The sequence below is a fragment of the Leuresthes tenuis genome, unplaced genomic scaffold (genome assembly GCF_036924035.1).
Source record: "Leuresthes tenuis unplaced genomic scaffold, fLeuTen1.0.hap1 SCAF_20, whole genome shotgun sequence".
Lineage (NCBI taxonomy): Eukaryota > Metazoa > Chordata > Actinopteri > Atheriniformes > Atherinopsidae > Leuresthes > Leuresthes tenuis.
Window position 1 is genome coordinate 2,641,311 of NW_027325374.1, and position 14,635 is coordinate 2,655,945.

Here is a 14,635-nt window from a genome sequence, read left to right on the forward strand (position 1 = left end):
TAGTTTGTATATCTGTCTCCTATCCCATATACTTAATTGTTGGTACATTATTGTGATTGTTAATGTGATGCCTATTGCTTTTACTTGCTGTATATTTTATGTAACACACAACATTGCCTTGTTGTTGAAATGTACTATACAAGTAAACTCGTCTTGCCTAGTGAGCTTTACAATAATGGCTGATATTGAAGTTAATACAATAGGCTTCAGACTTGCCGAGAAGTGCCTGACTGATGTTCAGCTCCCACTTTAGGTCCTGGGAGATGATAGTTCCCAGGAAGCGGAAAGACTCCAGGGGGTGATGGGGGTGGCTGATGCTGAGTTCTTCCTGAAGTTCACAACCATCTCCGCTTTCTTTAGAGCTTGACGGACTGATGACTGGAGGTGCAGCTGTTGGTGTGCAGGGAGAAGAGCAGAGGAGAAAGAACACAGCCCTGGGGGGAACCAGTGCTGATGAGCTGTGAGTCGGAGACGTGTTTTGTGACTGCGTCACAGGATTAACTAACCAAAAGAAACAAAAATCTGTATTAAGGTTAATAAGTTTCTGTCCGTGTTTTTCCAATTGGGCTACATCTAATAATATGTAAATACAATTAGACTATCATCGGCCGGGAGTGTGTTGCAGCGATTCAGGTGAATAAACCTAACGCACCTCTGCAGCGCTCCCAGCAGTTCTCAATTAACTGATTGATAACCTGCGGAGGCGTGATTAACTTACAGATGTTTGTCATTGATTTTGTATCTTCTGTGAGAAAGCAAAGTAAAAGAAACGTAACTTTTTGTCTGTCCTCATCTGTCCCTGTTATTGAGTCCAGTTCTAAGCAGTACTGCTCTCTTAAAGTCTTGGACCATGCATTGTGTCGTATGAGCAGGTGGTGACTTTTACTTGAATCAGTCTTACCCACAAGCATAACCTTTATGAAGAAATGCGTTCCTGTAATGTTTCGTTCACATTTATTACACAGAATGATGAAATTGCACATGAATGTCTAACAGATGTATGTAACTGTGTCGTGTAGCACTTATTTTCTCATGTTTCCGTTAGTTTCTGCAGCTGTGAGAGACGTCTCACAGCATCGACTCCCATGAAGAGAAAACGGCTCCAGCACTCCTGCACTGATGCTTCTAGTGGAACAAACAGGTGAATCATCACAGTGACATAATTATTACACAATCCGAGCAAAAAATAAAATGAAACTCATTTTGTTGGACCATCTTTAGCTTTGACTCCAGCAGTGGTTTTGTGTGGATAAGCTTATGAAGTGCTGCATCATTCTTTCTCCCAGGGTTTGAGCCTCAAGATGCCTCAAGTTCTCTGAACTACTCTTCAACCATTTAAGCCTGAAGAATCCTGACATTGTCACCTGTAAAATTTCCAGACTCATCAAGACAGAAAAGATGTTTTTTAAAAATCCATTAATAAAACGTTTAGTTTAGTTTATGATCAGATGGTGTTTAACAAACCTAAAGTTTCTGATTGATGTATTTTTGCTGTTGTGTCTCCATGTGTGTGACGTATCATATGTATAACTATGGTTATTCTTTCCAGAGATTACCATCTGAATATCACAGCTGAAGAAATTCATTTAGAAAGTTGTTTTAATGGATAATTGACTGAATGGTGGACATTTGTATATTTACAGTTTGAGACAGCTGTGCTACAAACAGCAGAAGATGCAGCAAGTACATCCTAAAATCTGAAAAACCTCCAGATACATCAGATATAAACCAGGATTGGGAAGAGGAGAATCACAGGTGGAGCAGGGATGCCTCGAAGGAGGAGCCTCCAACCAGATGACCCCGGAGGACCCAGTTTGGTGCCCCCCATACCTGCAGCATCCACATCAGAACTGGAGCAGACACAAGACAGCAAAGATCTCAGTAAGTGACTCACTTTGAGGAAATGAACCTGCAACTAAACATCACAGTGCATGTGCAAGGTTTTCACTGCAGAGAGGTCGTCAGAATTACATTTTCTTACAAAAATACTTTTGTTACTCATGTTGTCTCAGTTGTATAAATTTTGTATGTTTAATTTCTAATTTTTTGCTTGTTTTGTTGAAATGGACCAGCAACTTTGCTTTTAACATTTTGAATAATACTCCAGTTGTTGAGGATCAGGGTAAATGCATTTAAACTAAGTTGTGTTGTAATATAATGTATATTTGTGTTTCAGTTTTACCTGCAGATGTCCAGAAGGTGGTGGTGATTAAAGAAGAGGTTCCCTGGAGCTCCAGTGTGGACCAGCAGGATGCAGCACTCGTCCAAATTAAGGTGGAAGAGGAGGACTCCTGGACCAGTCAGCAGGAAGAGCAGCTTCATGGGCCGGGAGAGACTGATATCACCAGGCTCTCATTCACTGTTCTTACTGTAAAGAGTGAAGATGAGGAGAAACCTCAGCCCTCACAGTTTGACAAAATCAAGACTCCAAGCAGCATCTCAGCTGAACAGATGAAAACAGAAACTGATGAAGAGGACTGTGAAGGACCAGAACCAGCCAGAAACCCAGATCCACACGATCATTTAAAATCAAATATTGATGACAAGACGTCAGACTCTTCTGAGACGGAAGTCAGTGATGATGATTATTGGCAGAAATCTGGACCTAAAACAGAGGACAGTTGCAAACTTTCAGGGCGGATGATGGTACTCGAGTCAAGGGTAAAACATGATGAGGTTTCTGACGCTGCCAAAACATCCTTCAGCTCCTCTGACTGTGGTAAACAGTTTGTTAACAAGACAAGTACAAGCGTCAACACGGGAGCGTTTTGTTGCAGTGTTTGTGATAAAGTATTTAGTAGGAAAGGAAATCTTTTAAAACACACGAGAATCCACACAGGAGAGACAACCTTTGTCTGCACTGATTGCGGAAAGAAATTTAAAACAAACGTAAATCTTAAGAAACACATGAGAGTTCACACAGGAGATAAACCATTTGGCTGTGATGTTTGTGGGAGAAGATTTCGTGAGCGAGGAATTTTTTCAAGACACTTGAAATTCCACAAAGGAATGTTTTGTTGCGCTCTTTGTGATAAGCTATTTACTACGCAAGGAAATCTTTTGAGACACATTAAAATCCACCTAGGAGAGAAACCATTTAGCTGTGATGTTTGTGGGAAAAGATTTATAGAAAATGCAGAGCTTAAGAGCCACATGAAGTACCACACAGGAGAGTTTTGTTGCTCCGTTTGTGATAAGACATTTAGTACGCAAACGACTCTTTCAAGACACATGAGCGTCCATACAGAAGAGACACCCTTTTCCTGCACTGATTGCGGAAAGAAATTTAAAACAAACATAAATCTTAAGAAACACATAGTAATTCACACAGAAGAGAAGAGATTCTGCTGTGACGTTTGTGGTAAAAGATTTCGTGACCGAGGAAGTCTTTCAAAGCACATGAGAGTGCACACTGGAGAGAAACCATTTGTCTGTGAGGTGTGTAGTAAAACATTTAAACAAAAACCACATCTTCAGAAACACATGAGGGTCCACACTGGGGAAAAACCATTTGCCTGTGATGTTTGTGGAAAAAATTTTGGTGCACAAGGAGCTCTTTCATGTCACATGAGAGTCCACACTGGGGAAAAACCATTTGGCTGTCATGTTTGTGGGAAAAAATTTAGCCGAAATGAACAACTGAAGACGCATTTGAGAGTCCACACAGGAGAGAAACCTCAGCCCTCACAGTTTCAGGAAATCAAGACTCCAACCAGCAGCTCAGCTGAACAGATGAAAACAGAAACTGATGAAGAGGACTATCAAGGCCCAGAACCAGCCAGCAACCCAGATCCACATGATCATTTACAATCAAATATTGATGACAAGACGTCAGACTCTTCTGAGACAGAAGTCAGTGATGGTGATTATTGGCAGAAATCTGGACCTAAAACAGAGGACAGTTACAAAGATTCGGGGCAGCTGATGGTAGTCGAGTCAAGTGTAAAACATGTTTCTGACGCTGCCAGTTGTGTTCAATGAATTATCCCACTAACTTTTACATTCTTGTTAATTGAGCTTCCTCGTATCGTTGGAAGTAGTCCCTCTTTCTTTGAGAAAGGTGAGAACTTCCCTCTTTGGTGTGTCTATAGCTGCACAGCTAACTCTATGGCTATCAGAGGGTGAAGGTGCTGTTGAAGAATTTGGACTGTTTTATTATGTTGAGGCCAGATGCATGACAAATTTGTACCCACAAAACACATGAAAATAAGTTTTCATACATACAAACTGGTATTTAATTAAGTTTTATTGATTTAACACCAGTTCACATGTGTTATCTCAAGATCATCGCCTCCGGGATCAAGAGTACTACACAGGAAATACGTGAGAAGTTACTCACAGTAGAACAGAGACCTTTGAAATACAAACTGTATTTTCAGACCAATTATTAGCGAGACAGTCACTGTGGTCAAACATCGATATTCACGAGCCCTAAGAGAAGTCTGTACCCATTTAGGTGTTACACGTTTTATTGATTTTTCAGCGAATGAATCGCACAGAAATAATTATGCCATCAATTAATGTTAATTGACGTAAAAATTATATTTGGGCCGATTCAGTTGATGAAAGATAAATAAAACTTAAATAAGAATTCAAATAAGATTCAGTTAAGTTATTTCACCATTTTGTCTTCAAATTCAATTTGTTATAACTTATAACTTAGCAGCTAATCTATTATTAGATTATAAAAAAAAATTCATTAAAAAAAACAAGCAATTCATTTTAAAAATTAAATTGAACTTTAAGTGTTCTTTTTGTGTTAAATGTACCGATTGTTTTGTCATGTGTGCCAGAGGAAATCTGTTACCCGGAAATAAGTGTGTAGTACTGTAATATATAGGAACCATTTGGTATGTTGCTCAGGGGGGAATAAAATAAAGGTGGGACTGAGGAGAATCAAGCTAACTGTTGCGGTCTTGTTCCCAGCCTCCAGCAGAGTTTTCACTGTCTATACTCAACAGTTTCTTCTTCTGGTTAAACATTTAGTGTTCTGAGAAGTTTTAAAGCCAAACTGTGACAGATGGAGGATCATAGCAGCTGAAGAAGAAGCGGCGAGGAATCGTGAAGAAACTGAACCAAAGCTGGAAAAACGACGGCAGAAAGTAAGAAGAAACACTGATGAGCGAAAGATTTTTCAGAGTGACGCCGAAGTTCTGTTTTCTGCTGGACAGGTAATTTAACCCACCGATGGAAGTGTAACTAGCTGTTTGATAGCGTTAGTTAGAACATGGTGATGAGCATAATTTCTGATACAGAAAACCTTTAAAAGTAGAATTTCTGTTAGTTTTTTAGTCACAAAAGATCCGGGGCTGTTAGCACAAAGCATGATTAGCTGCTGAGAGATGTTTACAGTCCACATCCAGACTGAGATGGTTTCAATCAGTTCATACACAGTCTCCTCTGATGCCTTCCTTGTTTTCTTTCTTTCCAGTAAAATCAACTGTATTTAAATGGTTTTGTCTCCACTGTGTTCCACTCCTAGACTCTCCTAGAACCAGAGTTCTGCTTAGAAACCGCTGTTTTACAGACAGAAACCTGCAGCAGACCTTTGTTTTTGTGCTTTGATTGTAGAACAACGCAAACACAGAAATGTAACTGTTCACATCAGTGTGGGTCACTTCTATGGACTGCAGTGTAGATTCTGCACAACACTATGAATCAAACGTTGAGAGTTCAATGATCTTAGTTTGGTGTGATTTCCATCCACAGAGTTACAGACACTTTTCATCCCGCAGATCTTCCAGGTGTGTTGATGACAGTCGGTCTTCAGATCAGGGTGTGTGTTGTTCAGTCCTTTAGGGTGGTTTAGACTTTTCAAGAATCACTTAATAAATGTTCATTTATAAGGAACTGTGGACAAAAGGAGGAACTTGGACACGCTGAAGTGAAGCTGAAGTCCAACCGACTCCTTCTGCATTAGGAGGTGGAAGTACTTTGGCTTGAGAAATCACTTTATCTGTTTCCACCTCGAAAGGATGAAATTCAGCTGGCTGTGGTTGCTGCTAACCAGTGAAAACATTGTCCTCACTTGCAAAGCTTAAAGAATTGATATATTGATTGAAAAACCTATTTTTTTCAGTATTTTCTGCTTGTCAGCTGATCTCTTTGTTTCCTTGTTCTTGAATTTTTTTACAGAGATGAACATTTTAAATATCACTAAAATTCCAACAAACATTTCAACTGTCAGAATGTCTTTGCTTTTCGTGTCTTCTGTATCTTTTATGCTGATAATTTACATATTTTTAATGGTTTTAATGTCCACTTTAAATGTTCACTCAAGGTTGTCAGTTTTAATAAATAACTGACTGGTTGACTTCTGTGTATTTTCAGTTTCAGACTGTGGCTCTAGAAACACAGCAGAAGATTCAGCGTATACACCCTGAAATGTGAAAAACATCAGAGTTACAAACCAGGATTGTGAAGAGGAGAATCACCGGTGGAGCAGGGATGCCTCGAAGGAGGAGCCTCCAACCAGATGAGCCCAGAGGACTCAGTCTGGTGCCCCCCCTACCTGCAGCATCCACATCAGAACTGGAGCAGACACAAGACAGCAAAGATCTCAGTAAGTGACTCACTTTGAGGAAATGAACCTGCTCTGCACTGTGAAATAGTGTGAAATAAATTAAAGTCATGTACCTTAAAACTGAAGATTATGGGAAAACTTCCTCCTGCTCCCGTATGTTTTTCATTGACAGATTAAGTGCACCCAATAACAGAGAAACTATGAAAGCTTTGTGTTGAAATTTTATCAACTATTTAGAATACATTTTGAAAGGAAAATCAAATCCATTTTCAATTAATTGATTATGAGTGTTGCTTATTCGTGTATTTGTTAACCTGATGCTCAAAGAAACAGTGAAAGACCCAAGAGCTACATCTCAGACTCTACAGGCCTCAGTTAGCATGTTAAAGGTTAAAGGTCATGACAGCACAGTTAGAAAAAGACTGAACAAGGATGGCTTCTTTGGAAGGGCTGCAGGAGAAAGCCACTTCTCTCTAAAAAGAACATGGCAGCACAGCTTAGGTTTGCAAAGCTGCATCTGAACAAAGCTCAAGACTTCTGGAACAATGTCCTTTGGACAGACCAGAGCAAAGTGGAGATGTTTGGTCCTAATGCACAGCAGCACGTTTGGAGGAAACCAAACACAGCATATCAGCACAAACACCTCATACCAGCTGTCAAGCACGGTGGAGGAGGGCTGATGATCTGGGCTGGTTCTGCAGCCACAGGACCTGGGCACCTTGCAGTCATTGAGTCCACCATGAACTCCTCTGGATACCAAAGTATTCTAGAGTCAAATGTGAGGCCATCTGTCCCACAGCTAAAGCTGGGCTGAAACTGGCTCATCAACAGGACAATGATCCCAAACACTGGAGTCAAATGTGTAGTTGCTACACTTCACAGTCACATGCCTTCATAAATTATAAATAATTTGAGTTGTTTGAATGTTATTTTTTCTTCTTTGCTTTGTGGAAATCAGCCACCAACTTTTGACTGTTGTCCTCAATGTATACGTGTGTTTCAGTGTTAGCTGCAGATGTTCAGCAGCTGTTGGTGATTAAAGAAGAGGTTCCCTGGAGCTCCAGTCTGGACCAGCAGGATCCAGAACCCCTCCACATAAAGGAGGAAGAGGGGACCTGTCTGGAGGGAGAGCAGATTCACAGACGGAAACAAACTGATATCAGCAGGTTTTCGTCCACTGTTGTTCCTGTAAAAAGTGAAGATGAAGCTGAGGTTTCTCAACCTTCACAGCTTCATCAAATCCAAACTGAAGACAACAGAGAGACAGTGCCTCCAACCAGCAGCTCAGCTGGACCAGAACCATCCAGGAACCCAGATCCAAACAGTTGTATGCAACCAAATGCTTATTTCAAGGCTTCAGACTCATCTGAGACTGAACTCAGTGATGATGATTATTGGCAGAAATGTTCAGAAGGAACTGAAACTGGGGACAGTTTCAAAGATTGGAAACCGACAATGGCACCTGAAGCAAGTGTAAATCATGATGGAGGTTGTAAGGCTGCCAAAAAATCCTTCATCTGCTCTGACTGTGGGAAACAGTTTCTCTATCAACAGAATCTTAAGAGACACACTATCATCCACACATTAGATAATCAGTTTGCCTGCGGAGATTGTGGAAAAATGTTTCGTTACAAGTCACATTTACTCAGTCACATTACAGTTCACACAGGAGAGAAACCATTCAGCTGTGATGTATGTGGTAAAAGATTTAAACAAAATGGACATCTTAAGAGACACATAAGAATCCACACAAGAGAGAAACCTCTTGGCTGTGATATTTGTGGTAAACTATTTGCACAAAATGCAGATCTTAAGAAACACATAAAAGTCCATACAAGAGAGAAGCCATTTTGTTGTGGTGATTGTGGTAAAGGATTTAATCAAAATGCAGCTCTTAAAAGACACATAAGAATCCACACAAGAGAGAAGCCATTTTGTTGTGATGATTGTGGTAAAAGATTTGCACAAAATGCAACTCTTCCGACACACATAAGAATCCACACTGGAGAGAAACCATTTTGTTGTGATGATTGTGGTAAAAGATTTGCACAAAATGCAACTCTTAAGAGACACGTGAGGATCCACACAGGAGAGAAACCATTTGTCTGTCACGTATGTGGTAAAAGATTTAGCGAGCGAGGTACTCTCTTGAAGCATGTGAGAATCCACACGGGGGAGAAACCATTTGTTTGTGATTGTGGTAAAAGATTTAGTGAAAGAGGAAATCTTTCAAGACATATGAAAGTCCACACTGGAGAGAAACGTTTTGCTCTTGATGAGTGCGGAAGCAGTTGAACCCAAATATTAAGACACATGAGTCTACACGGGGGAAACCATTTGGCTGTGAAGCGACATTTAAATTCAGTCATCCACGCGTTTTCTAGACCTGCTTAATCCAGTTCAAGGTTGAATGGGGCTGGAACCTATCCCAGCTGCCATTGGGCAAGAGGCGAGGTTCACCCTCACCAGTCCAACAACCATTCACAGTTAGCGACATTTAAATAATATTAAATAGATTAAAAAAAGAGTCCTTCTGGTTATTTTTCTATGCTGTATCCCCTTTATCCTTTGAACTTGTAAAGTCATCTAAAAGACTTTACGTTGTATTCTTTAATAAACACAATATAAACTCATCCTAAATTAACCCCTCACTGTCTTTCCTTTTCACTTAGTAGAAGTGTGTGATTGTCAACAAGATCTCCAATTTCCCAGAGGAAGATGCAGCCTCCAGAGAAAAGGGAGATTTCTTAAGTAGAAACACAGTGGATTCAAATGTGGTTGGAGGCACTAATCGTCTAAGATCAGTTTCTGCTATATTAAACCTCAGGGAGCAGAGGTCATCCCCCTCCTCTAAGAGAAGTTAGATTCCTATTGGTAAGCATAAAAACAGATTTCTCAATTCCATAATCATGCAAATGTAAGTAAAAACGGTTCCATAGTAATGTCTGACTGAGCAAACTAATTTCCACCTTGGAACCAAGCAACTCTTGTTCCTGCAGAATCTCTTTTAAGGACATCAGAAGGAAACGGAGAGTAGACATGAAGATCACACAAAGCTGAACATTACCTTAAAAGCAAGGTGCTCCGGACAAGGTATCATCACCTACATAAAGAGTTCAGGAACCTAACAAAACTGGACAAAAGAGCCCAACAAATTGTCTTTTTCGGTAAGAATAGTTGTCCAAACCAGAAAAAAAAAATCTAAAATGAGAAGAAAATTGAGAGAATACATTTTCTGTTTTCATCTCTGGAAATATTTGGGAGGACGTCAGTCATATGAGCTCAATGTTTGTTGCTTCACACCAGAAACAGCTGATGAGTCATGTGATTTTTAATCTCTGCAGGTCAGAAACACTTCAGAAAGTTGTTCTCATCCTCCCTCAGGTTCATCTTTACTTTCCCACATCTTCTAAATATGAGGGGCAAAAAAGGCAATGGGAACTTTGCTAATGGCAGAATGATTAAGTTGGTCTGACTTAAAGTTCCTTTAGACAAAACTCACAGGACGTTCATCCTCACCTGCAGCTCCTATACGCCCAGGACAGGTGAGTGCTGGACAGTTTTCATGTTTTCAAAGGCTTGTTTGGTTGTTTGTTTGGTTTTGGTTTTGGTTTGATGAGAAGCTAAACAGAAGTACTAAAGCCTGGCCTTCGATAGGAAATTCTAGCAGAAAAAGCCTGTTTTCAAGTCCGACTGCAGCCTCCAGTCTGTTGTGGGGTCCTGACTGACTGATAAAAATGAGCCTGGCAAAGGACCAATAAGCCATATCTATGATGAACAGATGAGCTCTTACAGCCTTTACAGCACACAGTGATCAGGAGGGAGACAGATGTGGTGGTCCCAGGAAATAACAACGATTGATGAAGTCTTGTTTGTATTTCAAGTCCCGTTGGAGAGGTTTTACCCACTTATTTATTCTAACAAAATAAAACGGCGTCACACTGACTGAACTCTGTGAAATTTCCTGTTTTGTTTTATGGTAAATCATGTGGCTGTTTTATTCATTTCCACCTCATATCAGAGTTACATTACCTTAAAACACGCACACACATGGTCACAACGCATTCATTAAATGTGATAAACAGCAGTTTATGTGGTGAGAAAGGTGTACACAGCCAGTACATTCCAAGGTAAATGTAGTCTGACTTTATAACCTGGGATTTCAAAAGGGTGTTTATATTTGATAACGCAAAAAAATCCTTTAATCTATTAAGATAATCTTTTGTTGCTTAAATGTAACATTACTCTGTGTGTTTTAGGACCGAACTACCAAATTACTATCCACTACAATATGTGTTATTAAAATCAATCTTAATGCCTGCATTTTAACATTTTAACACTGCAATCAAATGTTTTTTTTTAGGTCATCATTTCTAGAACATTGACATGATATGTAAGAGATCTGATCTATATTTCCACATGCTAGTAACAGTAATTTGACTATAATTACTTCAGTGTCAAAACATTTTTTTACTGGTTCCTACAGCATAAAGTTTAAGTGGAGATATACTAATTTCCAGTCATTTAATTCTTTATCTTGGGTAAATCTAGCCTGGTTTGCACACTTCATAACTCCAGTTTGTAATTAGTTCAGAACAAGGGAGAGATTTCTCTTCGGGGTGCCTCTTCTTAAGAACTTGAGGATATGGGAAAAGGTCCTCGAGGGCCGCTGTCCTGCAGGTTTTAGATGTTTCTCCGCTCCAACACACCTGATTCAGATCGATACCTCATTAGCTGGTTTGTGCAGAACTTTACAATCGTTTGAAGAGATCCATTACATCTGAATCAGGTGTGTTGAAGCAGGAAAACATCTAAAACCTGCAGGACAGCGGCTCTCGATGACCGGAGTTTGACATCTCTGTCCTAGAGTTGAAGGGGCTGAAAAGTCAATGATGATGACTGGAGAACATTTGCTATCCCACCCAAAAAAATTCTAATAATTCATGCACAAAACACCAACACATGCACTTCTAGTGTTATATTTATCCTGAGACAAAATGTTTTACAAACACATTTTTTGGTATGAATCTGTTGATATGTGTGTCTTTTGCGCTGTGTTGCAGGGGGAACAAAATAAAGGTGGGACTGAGTAGCATCAAGCTAACTGTTGTGGTCTTTTTCCGACCTTCCAGCAGAGTTTTCATCGTCGCTACAGACGAGTCTCTTCCCTTTGGTTAAACATTTATTTTTGTGAGAATTTATAAAGCCAAACTGTGACAGATGGAGGATCATAGCAGCGGAAGAAGAAGCGAGGGAGCGTGAAGAAGCGGAACCAAAGCTGGAAAAGACGACGGAAGACGAAGAAAACCAGGAGACACGCTGGAGTGGCCTTTCCCAGCTGGGAATCACTGATGAGTGACAAATGTTTCCAGAGACATGCCGAAGTTGTCTGTTTTCTGCTGGACAGGTCATTTAACCCACCAATTGTTTTATAGCGTTAGTTAGAACATGGTCATGAGCAGAGTTACCGACACAGGAAACCTTTTTCTGACTGTTAGCAGGGTTGGAAGTTAATATTTCTGCTCCAAAAGCAGATTTTATCTGTGTTTAGAGATAATTACTTCTCAGTGCATTCAAGGACTCCTCACAAACTCAATAATTTACAGAATTCATCATCAAACAACGTGTGAGATTGTTTTAAAGCCAACAGAACATGCTGTGGTTATTCTTTACAGAGATGAACACCTGAATGTCTCTGCAGAAGACAGAAATTCAGAGTCTTGAACAAAGGTAACATTTCAGCTGTCAGAAGCTCTTTGATCTGCATGTCGTCTGTTTTGTTTCTGTATTTTTTTATGAAGCATATTTGACATGAACATTGTTGAATAGATGAAGGCAAAAAGATGAAGATTTTACATTTGAAACATCCACATTTACAGCACAAACACTGTTTATTAAACCAGTGTCTTGTATGCAGCTGATTATTTATGTGAATGTTCACTCTGGGTTTTTATTTGTTGGAATGAACAACTGAGACTGAACAGTTGACATTTGTGTATTTTCAGTTTCAGACAGCTGTGCTACAATAACAGCTGAAGATACAGCGTATACACTCTAAAATTTGACAAAAACCTCCAGATTTAAACCAGGATTGTGAAGAGGAGAATCACAGGTGGAGCAGGGATGCCTCGAAGGAGGAGCCTCCAACCAGATGACCCCAGAGGACCCAGTCTGGTGCCCCCCATACCTGCAGCATCCACATCAGAACTGGAGCAGACACAAGACAGCAAAGATCTCAGTAAGTGACTCGCATTGAGAAAATGAACCTGCTCTACACTGTGAAATGATTTGAAGTTATGTGCCTTAAAACTGTGAAGAACATGAGAAATCCCACTTCCTCCTGCTCCTGTATGTTTTTCATTGACAGATTAGGTGCACCCAATAACGGACAAAGTTTTGTGTTGATAACATTTTTATTAACTATTTAGAATACATTTTGAAAGGAAAATCAAATCCCTTCACAATTGATTATGAGTCTGATGCTTATTCGTGTATTTGTTAACCTGATAGATCATTCCTTACAGTCCTTACAGATGTTGATCAGCTGTCGGTTATTAAAGACGAGGTTCCCTGGAGCTCCAGTCTGGATCAGCAGGACCTAAAAGCTCTTCACATAAAAGAAGAAGAGGAGGAACTTAATGGAGAAGAGGCAGCTGATGTCATCAGGCTTTCATTCACTACTGTGAAGAGTGAAGATGATGAAGACCCTGAGTCTTCACAGCTTCATCAAATCAAAACGGAAGATAACAGAGAGACAGAGCTTTCGACAAGCAGCTCGACCAATCAGATGAAAGCAGAAACTGATGGAGAGGACTGTAGAGGACCAAACAGGAACCTAGATCTCAATAATAGTTTACAGTCAAATAATGACGAAAAGGTCTCAGACTCTTCTGAAACTGAGGTCAGTGATGATGATTATTGGCAGAAATCTGCAGATTCTGGTGACAAAAGCTGGAAACGGACAACAGTAACTGAGTCAGATGTGAATCATGATGTAGTCCATGACGAGGCTGAAATATCCCTCAGCTGCTCTGACTGTGGGAAACGGTTTCTTTACAAACTGCATCTTACGAGACACATGAGAGAACACGCGTTAAAAAAAACATTTGCCTGCAATGACTGTGGAAAAAGATTTAATTATATGTCCCGTTATAAAAACCACATGAGAGTCCACACAGGGGAGAAGCCGTTTGGCTGTGATGTTTGCGGTAAAAGATTTAGTGAGCATGGAACTCTTTCAACTCACACGAGAGTCCACACAGGGGAGAAACCTTTTGCCTGTGATGACTGCGGAAAGAGATTTAAACAAAATTCAACTCTGAAGAAACACATGAAAGTCCACACAGGGGAGAAACCTTTCAGCTGTGATGTTTGTGGTAAAAGATTCAAAGAAAATGCTAATCTGAAGGGACACATGACAGCCCACACAGGGGAGAAGCCATTTGGCTGTCAACTTTGTGATAAAAGATTTAGCAAGCAAGGAGCTCTTTCAAGTCACAAGAGAGTCCACACGGGTGAGAAACCTTTTGTCTGTGATGATTGTGGCAAAAGATTTCACACAAACTCGAACCTTAAAGCACACATCAGAGTCCACACTGGAGAAAAACCATTTGGCTGTGATGTTTGTGGTAAAAGATTTAATCGCAATGAACACCTTAAGACGCACTTGAGAGTTCACACGGGAGAAAAACCATTCGGCTGTGACGTTTGTGGCAAAAGGTTTAGTGAGCGAGGAACTCTTTCAAGTCACACGAGAGTTCACACGGGAGAGAAACCTTTTGTCTGTGATGATTGTGGAAGAAGGTTTAATACAAATTCACATCTTAAAAGACACATGAAAGTCCACACAGAAGAGAAATCATTTGACTTTGATGATTGCAGGAAAAGATTCACTGAACGACACCCAAGAGAGTCCACAAGGAAAAAATGTAGCTAGAATATATCTGCTTTTCTTAATCACACATTCACATAAGCAAAGTGCTCCTTCATGGGCGTAATTGATCACATACTTGTGCCTGTTACTGGAGGATTCCACTAGGGGGCACACGATGACTAAGGATGGAAAAAACACACCACTGGCACTGTCTCTGCTTCATTTCTCCAACATTTTTC

General features: G+C 40.1%; 2 protein-coding genes across 3 annotated transcripts in view; both read left to right on the forward strand.

Moving 5' to 3' along the window:
* Positions 1 to 14,476, forward strand: part of LOC140278860 (uncharacterized) — a 44,580-nt gene extending 30,104 nt beyond the window's left edge. The window contains exons 2-5 of the mRNA XM_072373956.1: positions 6,331 to 6,562; positions 7,527 to 8,813; positions 12,606 to 12,761; positions 13,057 to 14,476. Coding sequence (XP_072230057.1) covers positions 6,448 to 6,562; positions 7,527 to 8,813; positions 12,606 to 12,761; positions 13,057 to 14,459 — 2,961 coding nt within the window. The 5' untranslated portion in view covers positions 6,331 to 6,447 and the 3' untranslated portion in view covers positions 14,460 to 14,476. The remainder of the gene's footprint in view (positions 1 to 6,330; positions 6,563 to 7,526; positions 8,814 to 12,605; positions 12,762 to 13,056) is intronic.
* Positions 1,583 to 4,555, forward strand: LOC140278502 (uncharacterized). Of its 2 annotated transcripts, none has more exons than XM_072373526.1 (2): positions 1,583 to 1,881; positions 2,189 to 4,555. In XM_072373526.1, exons 1-2 carry the CDS (start codon positions 1,767 to 1,769, stop codon positions 3,979 to 3,981), a joined length of 1,908 nt encoding a protein of 635 aa, XP_072229627.1. In that variant the 5' UTR covers positions 1,583 to 1,766; the 3' UTR covers positions 3,982 to 4,555. The 2 variants fall into 2 exon arrangements, with proteins under 2 accessions (XP_072229627.1, XP_072229626.1); XM_072373525.1 differs by having other exon boundaries at positions 2,177 to 4,554.
* Positions 14,477 to 14,635: the final 159 nt, after the last annotated feature.

What these genes read in the sequence shown, in the direction of transcription:
- LOC140278502 (XM_072373525.1), top strand. Translation starts at nt 1,767, where the DNA reads ATGCCTCGAAGGAGGAGCCTCCAACCAGATGACCCCGGAGGACCCAGT. An exon ending in ACAAGACAGCAAAGATCTCA is followed by an intron (nt 1,882 to 2,176) that starts GTAAGTGACTCA and finishes TTTGTGTTTCAG; the next exon opens with TTTTACCTGCAGATGTCCAG.